The sequence below is a fragment of the Eriocheir sinensis genome, chromosome 50 (assembly GCF_024679095.1).
Source record: "Eriocheir sinensis breed Jianghai 21 chromosome 50, ASM2467909v1, whole genome shotgun sequence".
NCBI classification, from domain to species: Eukaryota; Metazoa; Arthropoda; class Malacostraca; order Decapoda; family Varunidae; genus Eriocheir; species Eriocheir sinensis.
The window spans coordinates 2918823-2936779 of NC_066558.1; the positions used below are offsets into that span (position 1 = coordinate 2918823).

Consider the following 17957-nt stretch of genomic DNA (forward strand, 5'->3'; position numbering starts at 1 on the left):
TTCTTTTCACACCCTCTGCAAGAATGCTTTTAATTAATATTCCATTTAAACAATAAGGGTTTAGTTTGCCAGACTCCATAAATTTTTTTGCAATATTGGAAGTAAATTTGTGGTTATTTTTTTTATTTGTTTATTATTGTTTTCACTATCTTCATTTTTTTATTATTTTCCTTTAATTATTACTTTATCATCCATACATGGCCTTTGAGTTACACACCAAATATCAATAATGAATAAAAATACATTAAATCAATCTATCTGAGGTATTTGAATCAGCTATTTAGTTTGATTAGTGGAATGTGTGACTGGCTGCATGGGTTAGTGGTGCCTGACTGACTGACTGAGGGAAAACGAAAGGCTAAAAGCTAAATGAGAAAAAATAAAATAAAGGAGGCTGATGTGACGGGGATGAGCACTGAGGCCACGCGCAGCTATAGTGTATACCCCAAACTTTACCTCTTGCCCAACACGCCTCGTCTCCTCAATGCTAGTTAATACAACCTCACGTCCCACCACAGGCTCAAGGACAAAATGTGACGTGGATGAGCACTGAGGCCACGCGCAGCTATAGTGTATACCCCAAACTTTACCACGCCTCGTCTCCTCAATGCTAGTTAATACATCGTCACGTCCCACTACAGACTCGGACAAAATGTGACGGGGATGAGCACTGAGGCCACGCGCAGCTACTTTGCTATGGTTATGTACTATGTCTTCTACTAACCTTCAAACCTTAATAAATGATCGTATAGGGAAATAAAATCAAGGCAAGAATGAAAATGGGGATGTAATTTAAACTACTACATAACCATATATTAAATTAACCACACATTAATTATCCGAGAGTTCAGGTAAGAGCGAGGCAGGAATTAAATGGAGAGAATAAAAAGTAAGAAGAGGAGAGGCAAAGAATAAAGAAACTATGAGAAAAGTTGCAAAGTTTCGTTTAGTCGGCGCAACATATGTGGTCATACGCCGGAGACAGACAGAAGGGGAAGGAATTATAGGAGAAGGGAACAGACCCCAGGAGACGGGACACAACCCCTATTAATACCTGGTACCCATTCACTGCTGGGAGGACACGGGCGTAGGGTATCGGAAAAGCCGCCCAAATTTTTCAACTCCGCCCGGAAATCTAACCCAGGAAACAATGAGAAAATCAAAGAAGAGAATGAGAGGAGGGAAAGATGAGGAAGAGAAAAAATGAATAAAGAATGATGGAGTTAATGAGGAGAATGAGAAAAAAAATAGATTGATTGATAGTTTATTGTTGCAAGTAAACAAGAAATAAGAGAAAAGAAAGAAAATGAGTAAAGAGATTAATTCGCTACTTCGACCATGAGAGCAAAACCGCGAAGCCCCATCAACTATCCAGCGCCTGTCCAACTTTCTAACGCAAGAGTCAAACAGATACTTCGCTCTTTCACCACTGAGAACATGAACTTGTAGACATTAATTTGAGCTTAGAAGTAACACAGTAGCATTGAAAAGCCATATTAACACTTACCTAAGACAGTTGAACACGTAGACTCGTAGAGAGACCGTGATGGGGGAGAGGAGGAGGAGGGAGAAGGAAGAAAGAGGAGGGAAAAGAAATAATGGAGAAAAAAAGAAAGGGAGGGAAGAACAGGGAGAATAAAGAAAGAGAAGGGAGAAAGAAGAGGAAAAGGGATGATGATGAAGGAAGAGAAGGGAGGAGAAGGAAGAACAAGATGATGGTGTTGGTGGTGATCTCGGTGGTGGTGCTGAAATGGAGGTGGGTTTGGAGGAGGAAAAGGAAGAGGAAGGAGGAAGAGAAAGAATGGATGGAGAAGGGAGGAGGAGGAGGAGAACAAAGAAGCTGGTGGTGGTGGTGAGCTGGAGATAACACGTCCTCCTCCTCCTCTTCCCTCGTCGCTACTGAGCTCCTTCTGGTTCACCCAACGTCGTAAACCTCAAACGAATCCTGTCTCGAACCACTGAAGATTACCTCGAACTCACCCATAGTCAAACCCTTTCAACTCACTATAAATTTGAATGTTATGCGTAGAATCAAAATTTGGGTCATATTTTCAAACATCCAGTTACTCTACATATTTGACAAGGCTTTCGTAGGAGTTGTAGGCATTTCCAGGGGTAGTTTTATGACCCTGGTGGTAGTTTGACCCTTCCTCTGTACCATGAGCCTAAGAAACACGTATTTGACAAGGCTTTCGTGGGAGTTGTAGGCATTTCCAGGGGTAGTTTCATGACCCTGGTGGTAGTTTGATTCTTCCTCTGTACCCTGAGCCTAAAGAAACATATTTGACAAGGCTTTCATGGGAGTTGTAGGCATTTCCAGGGGTAGTTTCATGACCCTGGTGGTAGTTTGACCCTTCCTCTGTACCATGAGCCTAAAGAAACACATTTGACAAGGCTTTCGTAGGAGTTGTAGGCATTTCCAGGGGTAGTTTTATGACCCTGGTGGTAGTTTGACCCTTCCTCTGTACCATGAGCCTAAAGAAACACATATTTGACAAGGCTTTCGTGGGAGTTGTAGGCATTTCCAGGGGTAGTTTTATGACCCTGGTGGTAGTTTGACCCTTCCTCTGTACCATGAGCCTAAAGAAACACGTATTTGACAAGGCTTTCGTGGGAGTTGTAGGCATTTCCAGGGGTAGTTTCATGACCCTGGTGGTAGTTTGACCCTTCCTCTGTACCATGAGCCTAAAGAAACATATTTGACAAGGCTTTCGTGGGAGTTGTAGGCATTTCCAGGGGTAGTTTTATGACCCTGGTGGTAGTGTGACCCTTCCTCTGTACCATAAGCCTAAAGAAACACGTATTTGACAAAGCTTTCGTGGGAGTTGTAGGCATTTCCAGGGGTAGTTTCATGACCCTGGTGGTAGTTTGACCCTTCCTCTGTACCATGAACCTAAAGAAACACTCCAGTGACTTACAAAACACAGCAACCTCTATGAAAGCCTTGTCAAACTATCACCAGGCTCATAAAACTACCCATGGAAAATATAAATATACATGAATTTCTATTGACTTCTGCAATGTCAAATACAACCATAGGGGAAGATTGAGTTAGAGAATGAATAAGTGTAATGAATATAGAAGTGATTGTTTGTCTAATTCACAGAGTAGGGATGAAAAAAAAAGAGGAAATGGTTGTTTAATATTCTGACCATTCTCTCATTTCTTGGTTATATTATTTTCATTCTTTTCTTCATTTTTTTCCTACGAAGTTAAAATGAGGTGACTGAATGGTCATCCTACAGCTGTTTCTACCAATGAGTTCTTTCTTCTTATTAGCAAAGAGGAGCTAGATTCATAATTAGATAGATAAGGAGACATATATAAAGTTAGTTCTAAGTTATATATACACACACACACACACACACACACAGAAAGAGAAGACATGGGAGAAGAGAGAAAGAGAATGAATGAATAGGAGAGGAAAGAGGGAAGGAAGGAATGGGAAAGAGAAAATAAAAGGAAGGAAAGGGAGGAGAGAAAGAGGAGAAGGAAAGAATAGGAAGAAAGAGAGAAAGGGAAGAGGAGAAAGAAAGAATAGAAAGAGAAAAGAGTAGGAAGGAATGGGAAGAGAAGAAAAGGAAGGAATGGGAGGAGAGAAAGAGGAGAAGGAATAAGAAGAAAGAGAGAAAGAAAAGGACAAAGAAATAGGAGAAGAAAAGGAAGGAAGAGGAAGAGAAAGAAGGAAGAGAAACAGAAGGAAGGAATTGAAGAGAGATGAAAGGAAAAGGAAAGAAAAGGAGGATAGAGAAACACACACACACACACACACACACACACACACACACACACACACACACACACACACACAAGGTCCAGAAATCAAAACAGACAGAAATAAAGTGGTCAAGATCTTTATTGCTCAAAACCAGAACAATTTGCTTGCGGAAAACGCTTGGTCGAAAAACATTCTCCGAGACATTTTTTTTTAGAATCAATTTATAACGTCTGTTCGGAACCGTCTCCCGTCAACCCCACACAGCTGATCGGAAGAGCCTCACCGTACCTTCCGTTCCCTCCGTCCTACCTCCTTCCGTTCCCTCCTTCCTTCGTCTCTCAATCTCGATCATTCTCGGACTGTCGGCTCCCTCGGTCAGCTTGTGTGGGAGTCGGAAAACCGGGTCTCCTTAGTTTGCATGAAATATACTTTGTTTATTATTCTCTGTGTAATATTTTGGGGTACTATTTACATTAGACGCTAAACAAGGAATTGCTACGGGACTACCAGTGATTTTTTTCTTCTTCTTTTTCTTCCTCTTCTTCTTCTGTCTGCTGATACGGATTTGCTAGGGTTAGATTTCTCCTCTCCTTTATTTGTTCTGCTTTGTAACGCTCTAACTAACTGTCTTTGTTGATTTCTGTCTTTTTTTGTTTTGTTTTTAAGTTGACGATCTTTTGGTCTTTCCGTTCTTGTCTATCTCCATGTTTTGTTAGGTCATGGTTTTTTTTGTCTCATATTTTTGTAGAAGCAAATTCACCTTCTCTCTCTCTCTCTCTCTGTCTATCTCTCTATTCTCTTTGTTAACTCTCGCTCTCTTACATTCTCTATCTTTATTTTCGTAGGAGATGACACACTAGCTCTCTCTCTCTCTCTATCTTCTGTCTTTGTTTTCTTAGTTAACGCTCTCTCTCACACACACTCTATCTATCTGTCTAACTCGTCACAGGTTGGTTGGTTGGTGCGTCAGCGTGCGAAGCTCAAGGTAGCGGTACAAGTATAATGCGACTATTCACGTTTACGGATACGCACTCGCGACAGAATTTACACGGAACACACACGAGAAAATTACACAATAATCATAACAATTCCTTACGTGGTAGTAGAACGCGCCGGCGACTCTGGGGCCACACGTACGAACACACAAACAGACGAACACTCATTTGACCGCCCGACGATAAATTTTCCTCTTTGAACTCCATCCCTTCCGTGGCCATAAGTGTTTGCCCGCCATCGCCCGGCCAGAAAGGGCACCACCGCCACCCCTACCACAACCCACCGCCCACTCGTACACGCTTATCTGGTGTGGGGTGGGTGTGGGTGGGTGCGTAGGGGGTGGAGGTGGTGGGAGGGGGTACGGGCTGTCCCCCCCTCCCTCGTAACCGCAAACTAACCCAAAGCGATGGTGGTGTCTCTCGGGAAATTCAATAATAATAAAAATAAAATGTCTTTGCGTGTGAGTGTGTGTGTGTGTGCGAGACTATTCACATTGACGGGTCGGTTTTTTGTCGTCGTTTAGTGCGCGCCGAGGGGAATAAATAAATGAAAAAAATAGTAGATAATATAAATACCGACATCAAAACAGTTGGCAAAGGTTTATATATATATTCACAACAACGAGGTGGCTTGCGTTCGTTAGCAGACAGGTAGGTTGATAGGACAGGTAATTAGACAGGCGTAAAAGTAATTATAATAATGATGATGGAACGTATCTGTCTCTCTCTTACGTTCGTTTGAAAAGCCTGTCTCTGGTGTCCGTCGCACTTTTAGAAACAGAATAAAAAATTAACAAAAAAAGAACGGCATTTCAAAACCTCTCTCAGAACACAACCAAAACCTGTCTTGAGGGAATCGCGGTAAAAAAATAAAAAAACATTGAAATCGAACACTCTTTTGCAGGGATTTCGCTCTTTTTTGTTGCCCTGAAGGATGGTGTTGATGTTGATGGTGTTGGTGTTAGTGGTGGTGGTGGGTCAGCCTCGTAGCGACCAGCCCCTGCCACACCTCTTAGTCCTTCAGCAGCTCGAAGTGCACGAGGCCGAGACGGTTCTGGCGGTCATGCACGATGTTCTTGGCCCAGGCACGGCACTCAATGTTGATGAGAACGTTGGCTGTGGGGGAAAAGGGAAGGGTCAAACACACATACGAACTCGCAAACAATCTCTCTCTCTCTCTCTCTCTCTCCCCCCCTCGGCATTCGATGTTAATGAGAATGTTGCCTGAGGAGAAAGAGAGAAGGATCACACACACATAAATACCCTCCCTTCCTTTCCTTCCTTATCCACTACCCACAATAGACCATCATCATCCCCTTCCCCTTTCCCTCTTCATCAACCCAAATTCACTTTCCCCTTATCTTTTCCTCTGTCATTTCTTTCTTCCTTTCCTAGAAGACTACCCCTAACCTAACCTAACCTACCCCTAACCTAACCTAACCTACCCCTAACCTAACCTAACCTAACCTAACCTAACCTACCCCTAACCTAACCTAACCTAATCTAACCTACCCTAACCTAGCCTACCCCTAACCTAACCTAACCTAACCTCTCAACCCACCCCGAACAGACCCCAATACTCACACATGGGCTGGTCGAACTGCACAGCCACGATGGGGGGGAGGTAGCCGGGGGTGTGCATGTAGGGGAAGTAGTAGGCGGGGAACCCTTGCCATGGGGAGTAGCGGACGGGCCCGATGTACTCCTGGTCGGCTGGGTTCTCACCCTCGCACGACACCCAAATCATCTGGAAATGGAGTTATGATGAAAGAGCGAAGAATCTAATCAAGTCTTGCATTAGGAAGTTGGACATTTTGCACCTAGAAAAAAAATGTAAAGAAAATATGAAAAAAAAGAGAAACTAAAATCTAGAGAATGCAAAAAATGAAAGAAAAAACAACACTAAAAGCAAAATAAATGAAAAATGAAAGAAAAATTAAAAAAATAGAAAGAAAAAAAAATGAAAAAATAAAAAAAAACACTAAAGCAAAAAAAAAAATGAAAGAAAAAAGAAAAAAAAGATGAAGATGAAGAAAAAGAAAAATTAAAAAAAATTAAAATGAATGAAATTATTAAAAAAAAATGAAGAAAATGAAAAAAAAATCAAGAAAATGAATAAAATGAAAAAAAATCAAGAAAATTAATAAAATGAAAAAATAAATAAATAAATAAATCACAGTGACGCACCCTGGGGATCTTGCCGCTGTTCTCGTTCATGCGCTGCTCGATGTGGTCCTTGAGGCTCTCGGGCATGTTGTCGGGCAGCTCCTCCATGCTCTCGTATGTCTCGGGCACCCACTTGATCATCTGCGGAACGGCCGAGAGCGTGTTATTTTGTGTTATTGTCATTACTGTTTTTGTTTTTATTTCTCTCCATCTTCATTTTTCCTTCTGTTTAACCTTCCTTCTTCCTCTTCCCTCTTTCCTTCCCTTCCTATCTTTCCCTTCCCTTTAACTTTCCTTCCTTCTCTTCCCCTTTCCTTCCCTTCCTTCCTTCCTTCCCTTCTCTCCCTCTTTTTCTTCTTTCTCTTCCCCCTTCCCTTTAACCTTCCTTCTCTTCCCCTTTTCTTTTCCTATTCTTCCTTCTCTATTTTTTACGATCTGTCCCTTCATTCTATCTTCTCTCCCCCTTTCCTTCCCTTTCTCCCTCAATCAATCTATTCCCCTTCCTTTAAAATTCACATACACTTTCACTACTTAATTCTTTGCCTCACTTTCTCTCCCTATCTCATTCCCTTCCTTCTCTTTTCATTCGTTATCTCTTCCTTCTCCTCTCCCCTCTTCCTTTCTCTCACTCATATCCTTCTCTTTTCTGCAGTTCTTTCTTCCTTTTCCCTCAATTTCTCTTCCTCACACTCCCTAACCTTCCCCTCCTCTCCCCTTTCTTTCTCTCACTCTATCTCTCTCCCTTCTCTTTTCTTCCTCTCTTTCTTACCCTCTTTATCACACTCAACCCCACCTTTCAAAAACACACACACACAAACATACACACACGTCTACCCACTCTCCTTCGTTTTCCCAATCTTCCCACTTCTTCAATCCCCATCTTCTTCCCCTTTTTTCCGCACCTTGTTCAGCTTGAGGATGATGCATGGGGATTCACGGTTGTATCCCCACTTCTCAGCCTTCTGGCACTTGTCGGTGAGCCACTTATCCTGGAAACGGCACACCTCCTCGGGGCCGGGCAGCTTGCTCTCGGAACACTCAGTCACGTGCTGGCCGGAGATCTGTTCGCTGGTGCCCTCGTAAGCTGAAAAGGTTAGGTTAGGTTGGTGAGATTTAATTAAGTTTGGTCTGTTTTTGTTTGGCTAGGTTAGGTTAGGTTAGGTTTGTCAGTCTGATTTTGTTTGGCTAGGTAAGGTTAGGTTAGGTTAGGTTTGTCAGTCTGGTTTTGTTTGGCTAGGTTAGGTTAGGTTAGGTTAGGTTTGTCAGTCTGGTTTTGTTTGGCTAGGTAAGGTTAGGTTAGGTTAGGTTTGTCAGTCTGGTTTTGTTTGGCTAGGTAAGGTTAGGTTAGGTTTGTCAGTCTGGTTTTGTTTGGCTAGGTTAGGTTAGGTTAGGTTTGTCAGTCTGGTTTTGTTTGGCTAGGTTAGGTTAGGTTTGTCAGTCTGGTTTTGTTTGGCTAGGTTAGGTTAGGTTAGGTTTCAGTCTGGTTTTGTTTGGCAGGGTTAGGTTAGGTTAGGTTTGTCAGTCTGGTTTTGTTTGGCTAGGTAAGGTTAGGTTAGGTTTGTTGGTCAGGTTTTGTTTGGTTACGTCAGGTTAGGTTAGGTTAAGTTAGGATCAACCTCTTGCAGACTCCTAATCTTCTTATGAAAACGATATGATAGACACATTCAAAAAGAGGTTAAATAAGTTCATGATAGGTATACAGGAGCTACCTTGTATAAACCTATGGGCCTATTTTTTTTTTTACATCAAAGGTCACGGCTCAAGGGCAACAAAAAGAATACCCACTATAAAAAAGCCCGCTACTCGCCACTCCCATAAAAGATAAAAATAAAGAGTATCCAAAAGAGATCAATTGCAGACTCCTTACATTCTTATGAAAACAACGAACAATGTACAATCTATAAGCAACACAAAGGCAATACTCACGTTCAATAAAGCGGTTGAGTTGTTCCACCCAATGCTTAATGTCATCGTTGTCTCCATTCTTGTACCAAATGAGAGTCGATTCCACGTTCTCCTCTCTTGGAAGGGGCCTGAAACCCATGGCTGAGGGAGAGATAGAGAGAGAGAGTGAGTGAGTGAGTGAGAAGGAATAAATGTGTGTGTGTGTGTGTGTGTGTGTGTGTGTGTGTGTGTGAGAGAGAGAGAGAGAGAGAGAGAGAGAGAGAGAGAGAGAGAGAGAGAGAGAAATACAAAAGAAACAAAGGAAGAGAAAGAACAGATGAAAGAGGAAGGAAAAAGAGGAGTAAAAACAGAGATGAAGGAGAAGAAGAGAAGAAAATGAAGAAGAAAAACAAGAAGGAAGAGGACAAGCAGTAGAAGGAGGAAGAGGAAGAGGACAAGGAGGAGGAGGAGGAGGATGTGTGGGGCAGACAATTGGGAACCCTTCTGTGACATCCTTTGGCTCATAGGATGCAAGGACTTAGCAGGTGATTGAACTCCGCATAGAAACTTAAATAAATAAATAAATAAATAAAATAAATAAATAAATGTTAAAAAGGGGAGAAAAATGTTAGTAAAGGCTCTTGTTAAATGTAGTTATTGTAAGTTTAAGTTTGAAAATGCATAAATGTGAATGAATGAAATGGAAAAAGAAAAAAAAGATATAAAAGAGGTAAAAGAATAAAGCTAAATAAAAAATAATGCTAAAATAATAAATAATAATAAATATAAATAGAGAAGGGAGGAGACTATCTTTATAATAAAAAAATTAGTTAATCATATGACATCCAAAACACACACACACACACACAAACAAACAAAAAATAGAGGTATAATATTAATAATCTTTCTTCTTCTACAAACAAATTTCTGAAAAGCAAAGTAAACACACACACACACACACACACACACACACACACACACCTGCCAATCAGCCTCCCAGCACACCTGTCACCTGTCCCACACCTCCCAGCACACCTGTCTCACCTCCTCCCAGCCTCTCGCACACCTGTCACCCGTCCCACACCTCCCAGCACACCTGTCTCACCTCCTCCCAGCCTTCCGCACACCTGTCACCTGTCCCACACCTGCTAATCAACCTCTCACACACCTGTCTCACCTCCTCCCAGCCTCTCACACACCTGTCTCACCTCCTCCCAGCCTCTCACACACCTGCCAATCAGCCTCTCACACCTGTCTCACCTCCTCTCAGCCTCTCACACACCTGCCAATCAGCCTCTCACACCTGTTTCACCTCCTCTCAGCCTCTCGCACACCTGCCAATCAGCCTCTCACACACCTCCCATCGCACCTGTCTCACCTCCTCCCAGCCTTCCGCACACCTGTCTCACCTCCTCCCAGCCTTCCGCACACCTGTCTCACCTCCTCCCAGCCTTCCGCACACCTGTCTCACCTCCTCCCAGCCTCTCACACACCTGTCTCACCTCCTCCCAGCCTCTCACACACCTGCCAATCAGCCTCTCACACACCTGTCTCACCTCCTCCCAGCCTCTCACACACCTGCCAATCAGCCTCTCACACACCTGTCTCACCTCCTCCCAGCCTCTCACACACCTGCCAATCAGCCTCTCACACACCTGTCTCACCTCCTCCCAGCCTCTCTCACACCTGCCAATCAGCCTCACCTCCTCCCAACCTCTCGCACACCTGCCCCGCCTCACCTGGGTTCCTGAGCAGGGATCCGCCGCCGCCAGGGGTGTACTTGGGGAGATGGTTGGTGTCCAGGGTCTGGTAGAACACCGTCATCATCAGCGCAAAGAACCCAGCCAGACATAGGTAGAAGATGACGTAGAACACACCGATTTTAACTGTACAGGGAGAGAGAAATGGGGTTGTTAGTAATGCTGATTTTAAGGGAAAGAATACGAATTGTGAAATAGTACAATAGAATAGGGAAGGGAACAAAGACAGGAGAAGGATATGCAGGGAAAGGGAGAAAAAATATATTAGGGAAAGAGAAACGGAGAATAAATAGGAGTAGAGAGACCCTAATTTTAACTGTTTAAGAGGGGGAAAGGGTTATAGAGGATAATAAAGAGGAAGAGGAGGAGAAGGTGGGAATAAGAAAACACGAAGGAAATGTTGAGATAAGAAGATGAGGGGGGAAAAAATGCGAGATATATAAAATAAGGGATGAAAATCAAGAAAGAAGGGGCAGGGATTCAAAGGGAGAGAAAAGGGAGATGATAAAGAAGGGAGGAGGGGAAAAGGAAGGAGTATTGCATAAAGAAGGGCAAGGAAAGGAAAGGAAAGGCAGAGAAAAATGAGGGAAATATATATAGGAGAGAGAGAGAGAGAGAGAGAGAGAGAGAGAGAGAGAGAGAGAGAGAAGGTCATACACACGATATTCTTACAACTCTACAAGATGCAAAGTCATTCTCTAACATCATGACCCCAATTAACATATTAAAACAGATTAAGAAGAAGCAGCAGAAAAAAGGAGGAGAAGTTTAAAAGATTAATGAAAAGAATATTATGTTCTTTTATTCCTTACTTTCTTTCTCTTCCTCTTTCTCTTCTTTTTATCATCAGTATAGATTTCACTTCTCCTCCTCCACCTCCTCCTTATCTCTCTCTCTCTCTCCTCCACCTCCTCCTTTCTCTTATCTCTCTCTACCTCCTCCTCCTCCTCCTCTTTTGTCCCTAACCTCTTATTCCTCCTCCTCCTCCTCCTCCATCTCGTAACATACACGTAAAAATCATGTATGTATGTATGTATGTATGTATGTATGTGTGAGTGTGTGTATTGACGTGTGTGAGAGAGAGAGAGAGAGAGAGAGAGAGAGAACCGGCCGGCTTAATTTTGGCTCACGTCCAAGGCGCTCTCTCTCTCTCTCTTCTTCTTCTTCTTCTTCTTCCTCCTCCTCCTCCTCCTTTTTCGTGTTGTATCATCACGCTAGCACCATTAGACCTCCTCCTCCTCCTCCTCCTCCTCCTCTTCTTCCTTCTCCTCCTTATCAGTCTTATCTCTACCTTCATCCTCTCTCTAAGCCTCTCCTCCTCCTCCTCCTCCTCTCTCTTAAAACTGATGATGATGATAGTGGTGGTGGTGCATGGTGGTGGTGGTAGTGGTGGTGGTGCATGGTGGTGGTGGAGGTGGTGGTGGAGGTGGTGATGGTGGTGGTGGAGGTGGTGATGGTGGTGGTGCATGGTGGTGGTGGTGGTGGTGGAGTCAGCTGTTTGCCGCAATGCTATCGATTGACCTCAGCAGCCTCTCTCTCTCTCTCTCTCTCTCTCTCTCTCTCTCTCTCTCTCTCTCTCTCTCTCAGGATGATTATGTAAAGCGAAGAAATTGAGAGAGAGAGAGAGAGAGAGAGAGAGAGAGAGAGAGAGAGAGAGAACTATCTTATCTTACGGTAGGGTTAAGAAATAGGCTTAGAAAAGGGATTCATCTTTGACCTCCTTCTCTCCCTCCTTTCCCTTTTCTTCATTCTCCTTCTTCTCTTTTTCCTAATATTCTTTTCCTCCTTTCCCTTTCCTTCATTCTCCTTCTTCTCTTTTTCCTAATATTCTTTTCCTCCTTTTACTCTTCCTCCTTTCCCTTTCCTTCTTTCTCCTTCTCCTCCTCCTCCCACTTTCTTTTCCTCTTCCCATCCTTCCCTATTCCTCCTCCTCCTCTTCTTCATCTCCTTTTTCATTCTGTTCTTTTCTCTCAATCTCCTCCTCCTCTTCCTCCTTCTATTATTATTATCTTTTTATTACTATTCAAACAACAAAACACACACACACACACACACACACATTCCAGTTACAACATTGAGTAGTTTCTTATTATTTAACTTTCTTTCGTCAACTCTACCTTCCTAGAAATACTTTAGAAATTTTCCCTTTTTTTCTTTGTTTAACTCTCTCTCTCTCTCTCTCTCTCTCTCTCTCTCTCCTTATTTATAACTGTTTTACTACTTCAATTACTCTTTTCTTTCTTTCTTTCTTTCTTTCTCTATCTTTTCTTCTTTCCTTCGTTATTTTTTAATTATTTTTTGTCTTGTTTTAATTAATTTTCAAGGTAACTATCTTCTCATTCACGTCCAAATCCTCTTCAATCTTCATCTTGCAGGATCAGAACCTTTATCTTTCTTAATTATTCGATATACTAATTATTAAAGGGATTAGATGCTTTTTTTCCCTCCTGTCAAATTGAGTCTCTCTCTCTCTCTCTCTCTCTCTCTCTCTCTCTCTCTCTCTCTCTCTCTGTTCATTTTCCCTCCCATTCTCTTTTTCTTGTCCATTTTCTTGCTTTCCTTCATTCTCCTTTGTTTCCCTCTTCCTCCTCCTCCACTTCTCTCTCTCTCTCTCTCTCTCTCTCTCTCTCTCTCTCTCTCTCTCTCTCTCTCTCTCTTTATTGCCGGCTTGCATTTGCATTATTACATTTCTTGAAGTCATGCAAAAGAGCTATTCCATTATTTTTTACATTTTCTTTTTTTACTTTTATTCATGTGCGTGTACGTGTGTGTGTGTGTGTGTGTGTGTGTGTGTGTGTGTGTGTGTGTTATCTCTCTATGGCATCTTTTCCTAGATTAACCGTCGTGGTAGTGGGCCTCTCTCTCTCTAAGTTACAACATACTCCTCATCTCTCCCTCCCTCCCTCACTTTACAACATCTCTCTCTCTCTCTCTCTCTCTCTCTCTCTCTCTCTCTCTCTCTCTCTCAACACGCGACACATGCCTGACAGTAGTTTTCCATTCTCTCCCTTTTTCTCTCATTTCTTCCTTCTTCATTCCTTCATTTTTTCTTTCCCATTCCTTTATTCCTCTCTCATTCCTTCCCTTTTCCTTCTCATTCCTTGTTTTAGTCATTCCTTTCTTTCCGTCCTTTACTTCCCTTCTCATTCCTTCCCTCTTTTCTCTCCTTCCTTCATTACACCTCTTCTCATTCTTTCCCTTCATTAACTACAAAATAATCATATCCTATCACCTTCTATGACGTTAATTACCTCATAATCTACCTGACATTCCCTCATAAACGCATTACTGTTAATTATTTAGACCTAACCAGCTATGAGCATAATATTTACAACGTTTTAGAAGCCTGATTGTCTATGAAACCTGCATTATTATAAGACAAGGTGATTTTTATTGATTTTTAAGGCTTTACCATATAATAAATAATAACAATGATGATAATAAGCTAAAAGGAGCCTGGGAACAACTCTTACTATACTTATTCTTATTATTATTGTTATTATTATTAGTTTGACCTACATACGGCAACACTACTAATATAATAAGGCGAATGATCAATATATTTCCAGTTTCCCACGTTATCTCTACTTATAAATACTTGAAAATGCCTCAAATAACGTTTCTAAATCATCTTCTTCACTTAACAAGACTAAAAACTCCCCATTGTCAGTTAAAATCCAAAGTTCATCTTTTATTTACCCAGCTGACAAGATGCTGCGGCGAACCTGACATGGCAACACTGCACCGGTTAACCTCGCCTAATAGAATATCGATATTTCACAATACTACCTAACTTGACCTCTCCAGACGAAGCCAGTATTGTAACGAGACATAGTGACGATGAATGCCTCTGATTAGAACGATAAGCATGCCTCAGAACGCGTAAAATTGCGTCATATTCGTATAACCGGGATGAACAGCTGACCGCCGGCTTTTCCACCCCAAACCGGCTTTCCACCGCATCCAGCCGCCACCACCACCACCTCGCTCCAGCCAACCACCGCCCAGGATCCCCATGACGTCATCCCACCCCAGCCAATAGCAGTAAAGCGCATGTTTGACGAGATTCTGACCGCAGCGAACCGGGGAGCTGGATTTGCGTGACGTCACAGAGCTCCCCGCCAATCAGCGCTCACCCCCTTGCTGACGTCATCGCCTGAGGGCCAATTAGGGCGTGTGTTTACAGCCATGCGAGTTATTTTTTAAAGGGAAAGAGACGTTAGCCGAAAACTAAGTCACCGGTAAAAAATAGAGAGAGAGAGAGAGAGAGAGAGAGAGAGAGAGAGAGAGAGAGAGAGGACATTCTTATAACCATTAATGTGCGTCTTCCTGTGTGTGTGTGTGTGTGTGTGTGTGAGAGAGAGAGAGAGAGAGAGAGAGACATTCCCAGAACACATTCGCCTGCAACTGAAGGGTGGAGGAGGAGGAGGAGGAGAGAAGAGGAGGTGGAGGACGTTATGCAATAGTTGTTTTCGTGAAATTCTGTACCCACCACCACCACTACTACTACTACTACTACTACTACTACTACAAGAACAATACTGGTAAACGACTTGTGCTGTCAGACCAATAACAGTAGTAGTAGTAGTAGTAGTAGTAGAAGTAGAAGTAGTAGTAATTCGATATCCACTTCAGATAATCACCCAGAGAGAGAGAGAGAGAGAGAGAGGTAGCTGTCCGTTGAGCTCTTAAAAAATAAGACCAAGATAAGAGATAAAAGATAGGAGAGAGAGAGAGAGAGAGAGAGAGAGAGAATAAGCAAGCAATCGCGGCAGATTAAAACCAGGAGGAGGAGAAAAAGGGAGAGTGAAGTAGAAAAATGGGAGTGAGGAAGGAAGGAAAGTAAAAGAAAAAGGAAGAAAAGAATAAGACGGTTGATAGTGTGTGTGTATGTGTGTGTGTGTGTGTGTCAGATAATATATGCACATGCTATCTGTCAGTCACCTCACACACACACACACACACACGGAGGAGGAGGAGGAGGAGGACAATTATATGTCTTACAAGGAAGATGACGAAATAGGAGAGAGAGAGAGAGGGGTTCGATCAAGTAAATATGGAGGTCAAACATTACACCTCCTCCTCTTCTTCTTCTTCCTCCTCCTCCTCCTCCTCCTCTTCCTTTTTAATATTATGACAGAACATGACAACCCTTCCCCTCCCCCACCCCCCTCTTCTTCTTCCTCCTCCTCCTCGTCCTCCTCCTCCTAAACTTCGTTCTGAAATAGTTTATATGAACCGGCAACTGTCTCCTCCTCTTCCCCCTCCTCCTCCTCTTCCTCCTCCTTCTTCCTCCTACGAAAAAGTATCACCCAGCCTGAGGAAGTTCTCTCTCTCTCTCTCTCTCTCTCTCTCTCTCTCTCCCATCGATTCTTCCTCTTTTTCTCTCTCCTACACTTTGTTAAGACTCTCTCTCTCTCTCTCTCTCTCTCTCTCTCTCTCTCTCTCTCTCTCTCTGGCATTGATTCTGTCTGGCGTGTGTGTGTGTGTGTGTGTGTGTGTGTGTGTGTGTGTGTGTCATACGTACACACACACATACATACACACACACAGTCTGTATAATACCTCTAAATCTATGTACATGTATGGCTTCCCTACACACACACACACACACACGTACACATACATAATTCACTTCATACTGAGAGAGAGAGAGAGAGAGAGAGAGAGAGAGAGAGAGAGAGAGAGAGAGAGGAGGAGGATGAGGAAGAGGAGGAGGAGGAGGGGGGGAAGAGGAAGAAGAGGAGGAGGGAGAGACACATATGATCTAAAAACAGAATATATTACAGTACAAGATAAAGAAGAAGAGGAGGAAGAAGAAGAAGAAGAGGAGGAGGAGGAGGAGGAGAGAGCAGGTGAAACGGAAGACTGCATGTAGTAATAATAGGTTACTGTTGTAGTAGTAGTAGTAGTAGTAGTAGTAATTATAAGTATGAATAAAAGATGAACACAGAACAGGAAGAATAAAGAGGAAGAAGGAAGGAAGAAAGAAACAAAGGGAGGAAGAAATAAATAAAAACAAAGATAGAAGGACGAGAAAATACGAAACGAAAGAGGAAGACGAGAAAGAGGAAGGAAGAAGAAATAAAGAGAAAGATAGAAAAGTGAAGAGATAATGAAAGAGAAGAGAAGGGAAGAAAAAGAAGAAACAGTAAAGAGGAAACCGAAGAAATATCAAAACAGGAGGAAGGAAGAAGAGGAAGAGGAGGAGGAGGAGGAGGAGGAGGGAACCACGCGAGAGTTACCACAACTTGGAGACCCGCCTAAAAGTAGCATATTTTTGGGTCTCCTCAGCCATTTTCAGACCTCCTCCTCCTCCTCCTCTCTTAACTTCATCTTTCCTATGGTCTCTTTCATCCACTTTACTCTCTTTACTTGTTCTTCTTTTCTTTGTCTTCTCCTCCTCCTCCTCCTCCTCTTCTCTTAACTTAATCTTTCCTATGGTCTCTTTCATCCACTTTACTCTCTTTACTTGTTCTTCTTTTCTTTGTCTTCCTCCTCCTCCTCTTCCCTTTCTTCCTCTTTGCAATGTTTTCTTTTCCCTTCCTTGTCTTCTTAGTCCTCCTCCTCCTCCTCCTCCTCCTTTTATCTCTTCTGTAGTTTTCTTCTTTCTTCTATCTTTTGTTTTCGTTTCTTTATCTTTTTTTACTGTTTTTCTCTTGTTTATTCCATTTATTTCTTCTCCTTTCCTTCCTTCTTTTCTCTATCCTTCCTTCTCCTCTCCCTTTCCTCTATTTTATTCTTGTTATCTTTGTTTTCCTTTTTTTTCTTTCTCCCATTTTCTTATTCACCTCCTCCTCCTCTTCTATCTTCCATATCTTCCTCCTCCTTCTCCTCCTCCATATCTTCGTAGGCTTAATCCATCCCTTCACTTTCTCTCCCTTCCCTCCCCTCCTTTTTCTGGCAACCTCCTAACTTCTGAGAGAGAGAGAGAGAGAGAGAGAGAGAGCAAGTCCTCTAAGCTGAGAGATAACGGAGATACGAAAAATTGACCTAAATCCTTTATAAGCTTCACCGGCGATAGCTAAGAAGAAAATGAAGACGAAAACAACAGCAAAACACACACACACACACACACGTATACATGACTGAAATGTTAAGTACGTTACACACACACACACACACACTTACACACACAAGACATGTAGGTGTGTGTGTGTGTGTGTGTGTAAATATTTCGCTTTTATTCTCCTCCTCCTCCTCCTTGTTCTGTTCTTCCTCATCATCATCTCTCTCTCTCTCTCTCTCTCTCTCTCTCTCTCTCTCTCTCTCTCTCTCTCATGATTTCACAACTTCTCCTCCTCCTCCTCCTCTTGGTACTCTCTTTTTCCTTCTCTCCTTTGTCATTCCTCCTCCTCCTCTTCTTCTTCTTCTTCAACCTTGTAATCTTCTCAACGTATGAATACAAAATCCTGATCGAGAGATAGAGAGAGA

At 42.6% G+C, this 17957-nt stretch overlaps 1 protein-coding gene across 2 annotated transcripts in view; it reads right to left on the minus strand.

Annotated features, from left to right (window-relative positions):
* Positions 1 to 3838: 3838 nt before the first annotated feature.
* Positions 3839 to 17957, minus strand: part of LOC126982244 (sodium/potassium-transporting ATPase subunit beta-like) — a 28109-nt gene continuing 13990 nt past the window's right edge. For both annotated transcript variants that reach the window (XM_050834196.1, XM_050834195.1), the window contains exons 2-7: positions 10503 to 10649; positions 8806 to 8925; positions 7782 to 7963; positions 6901 to 7020; positions 6298 to 6460; positions 3839 to 5829 (exon numbers count right to left, since the gene is read on the minus strand). In XM_050834196.1, the coding sequence (XP_050690153.1) occupies positions 5726 to 5829; positions 6298 to 6460; positions 6901 to 7020; positions 7782 to 7963; positions 8806 to 8925; positions 10503 to 10649 (836 nt within the window). In that variant the 3' untranslated portion in view covers positions 3839 to 5725. The remainder of the gene's footprint in view (positions 5830 to 6297; positions 6461 to 6900; positions 7021 to 7781; positions 7964 to 8805; positions 8926 to 10502; positions 10650 to 17957) is intronic.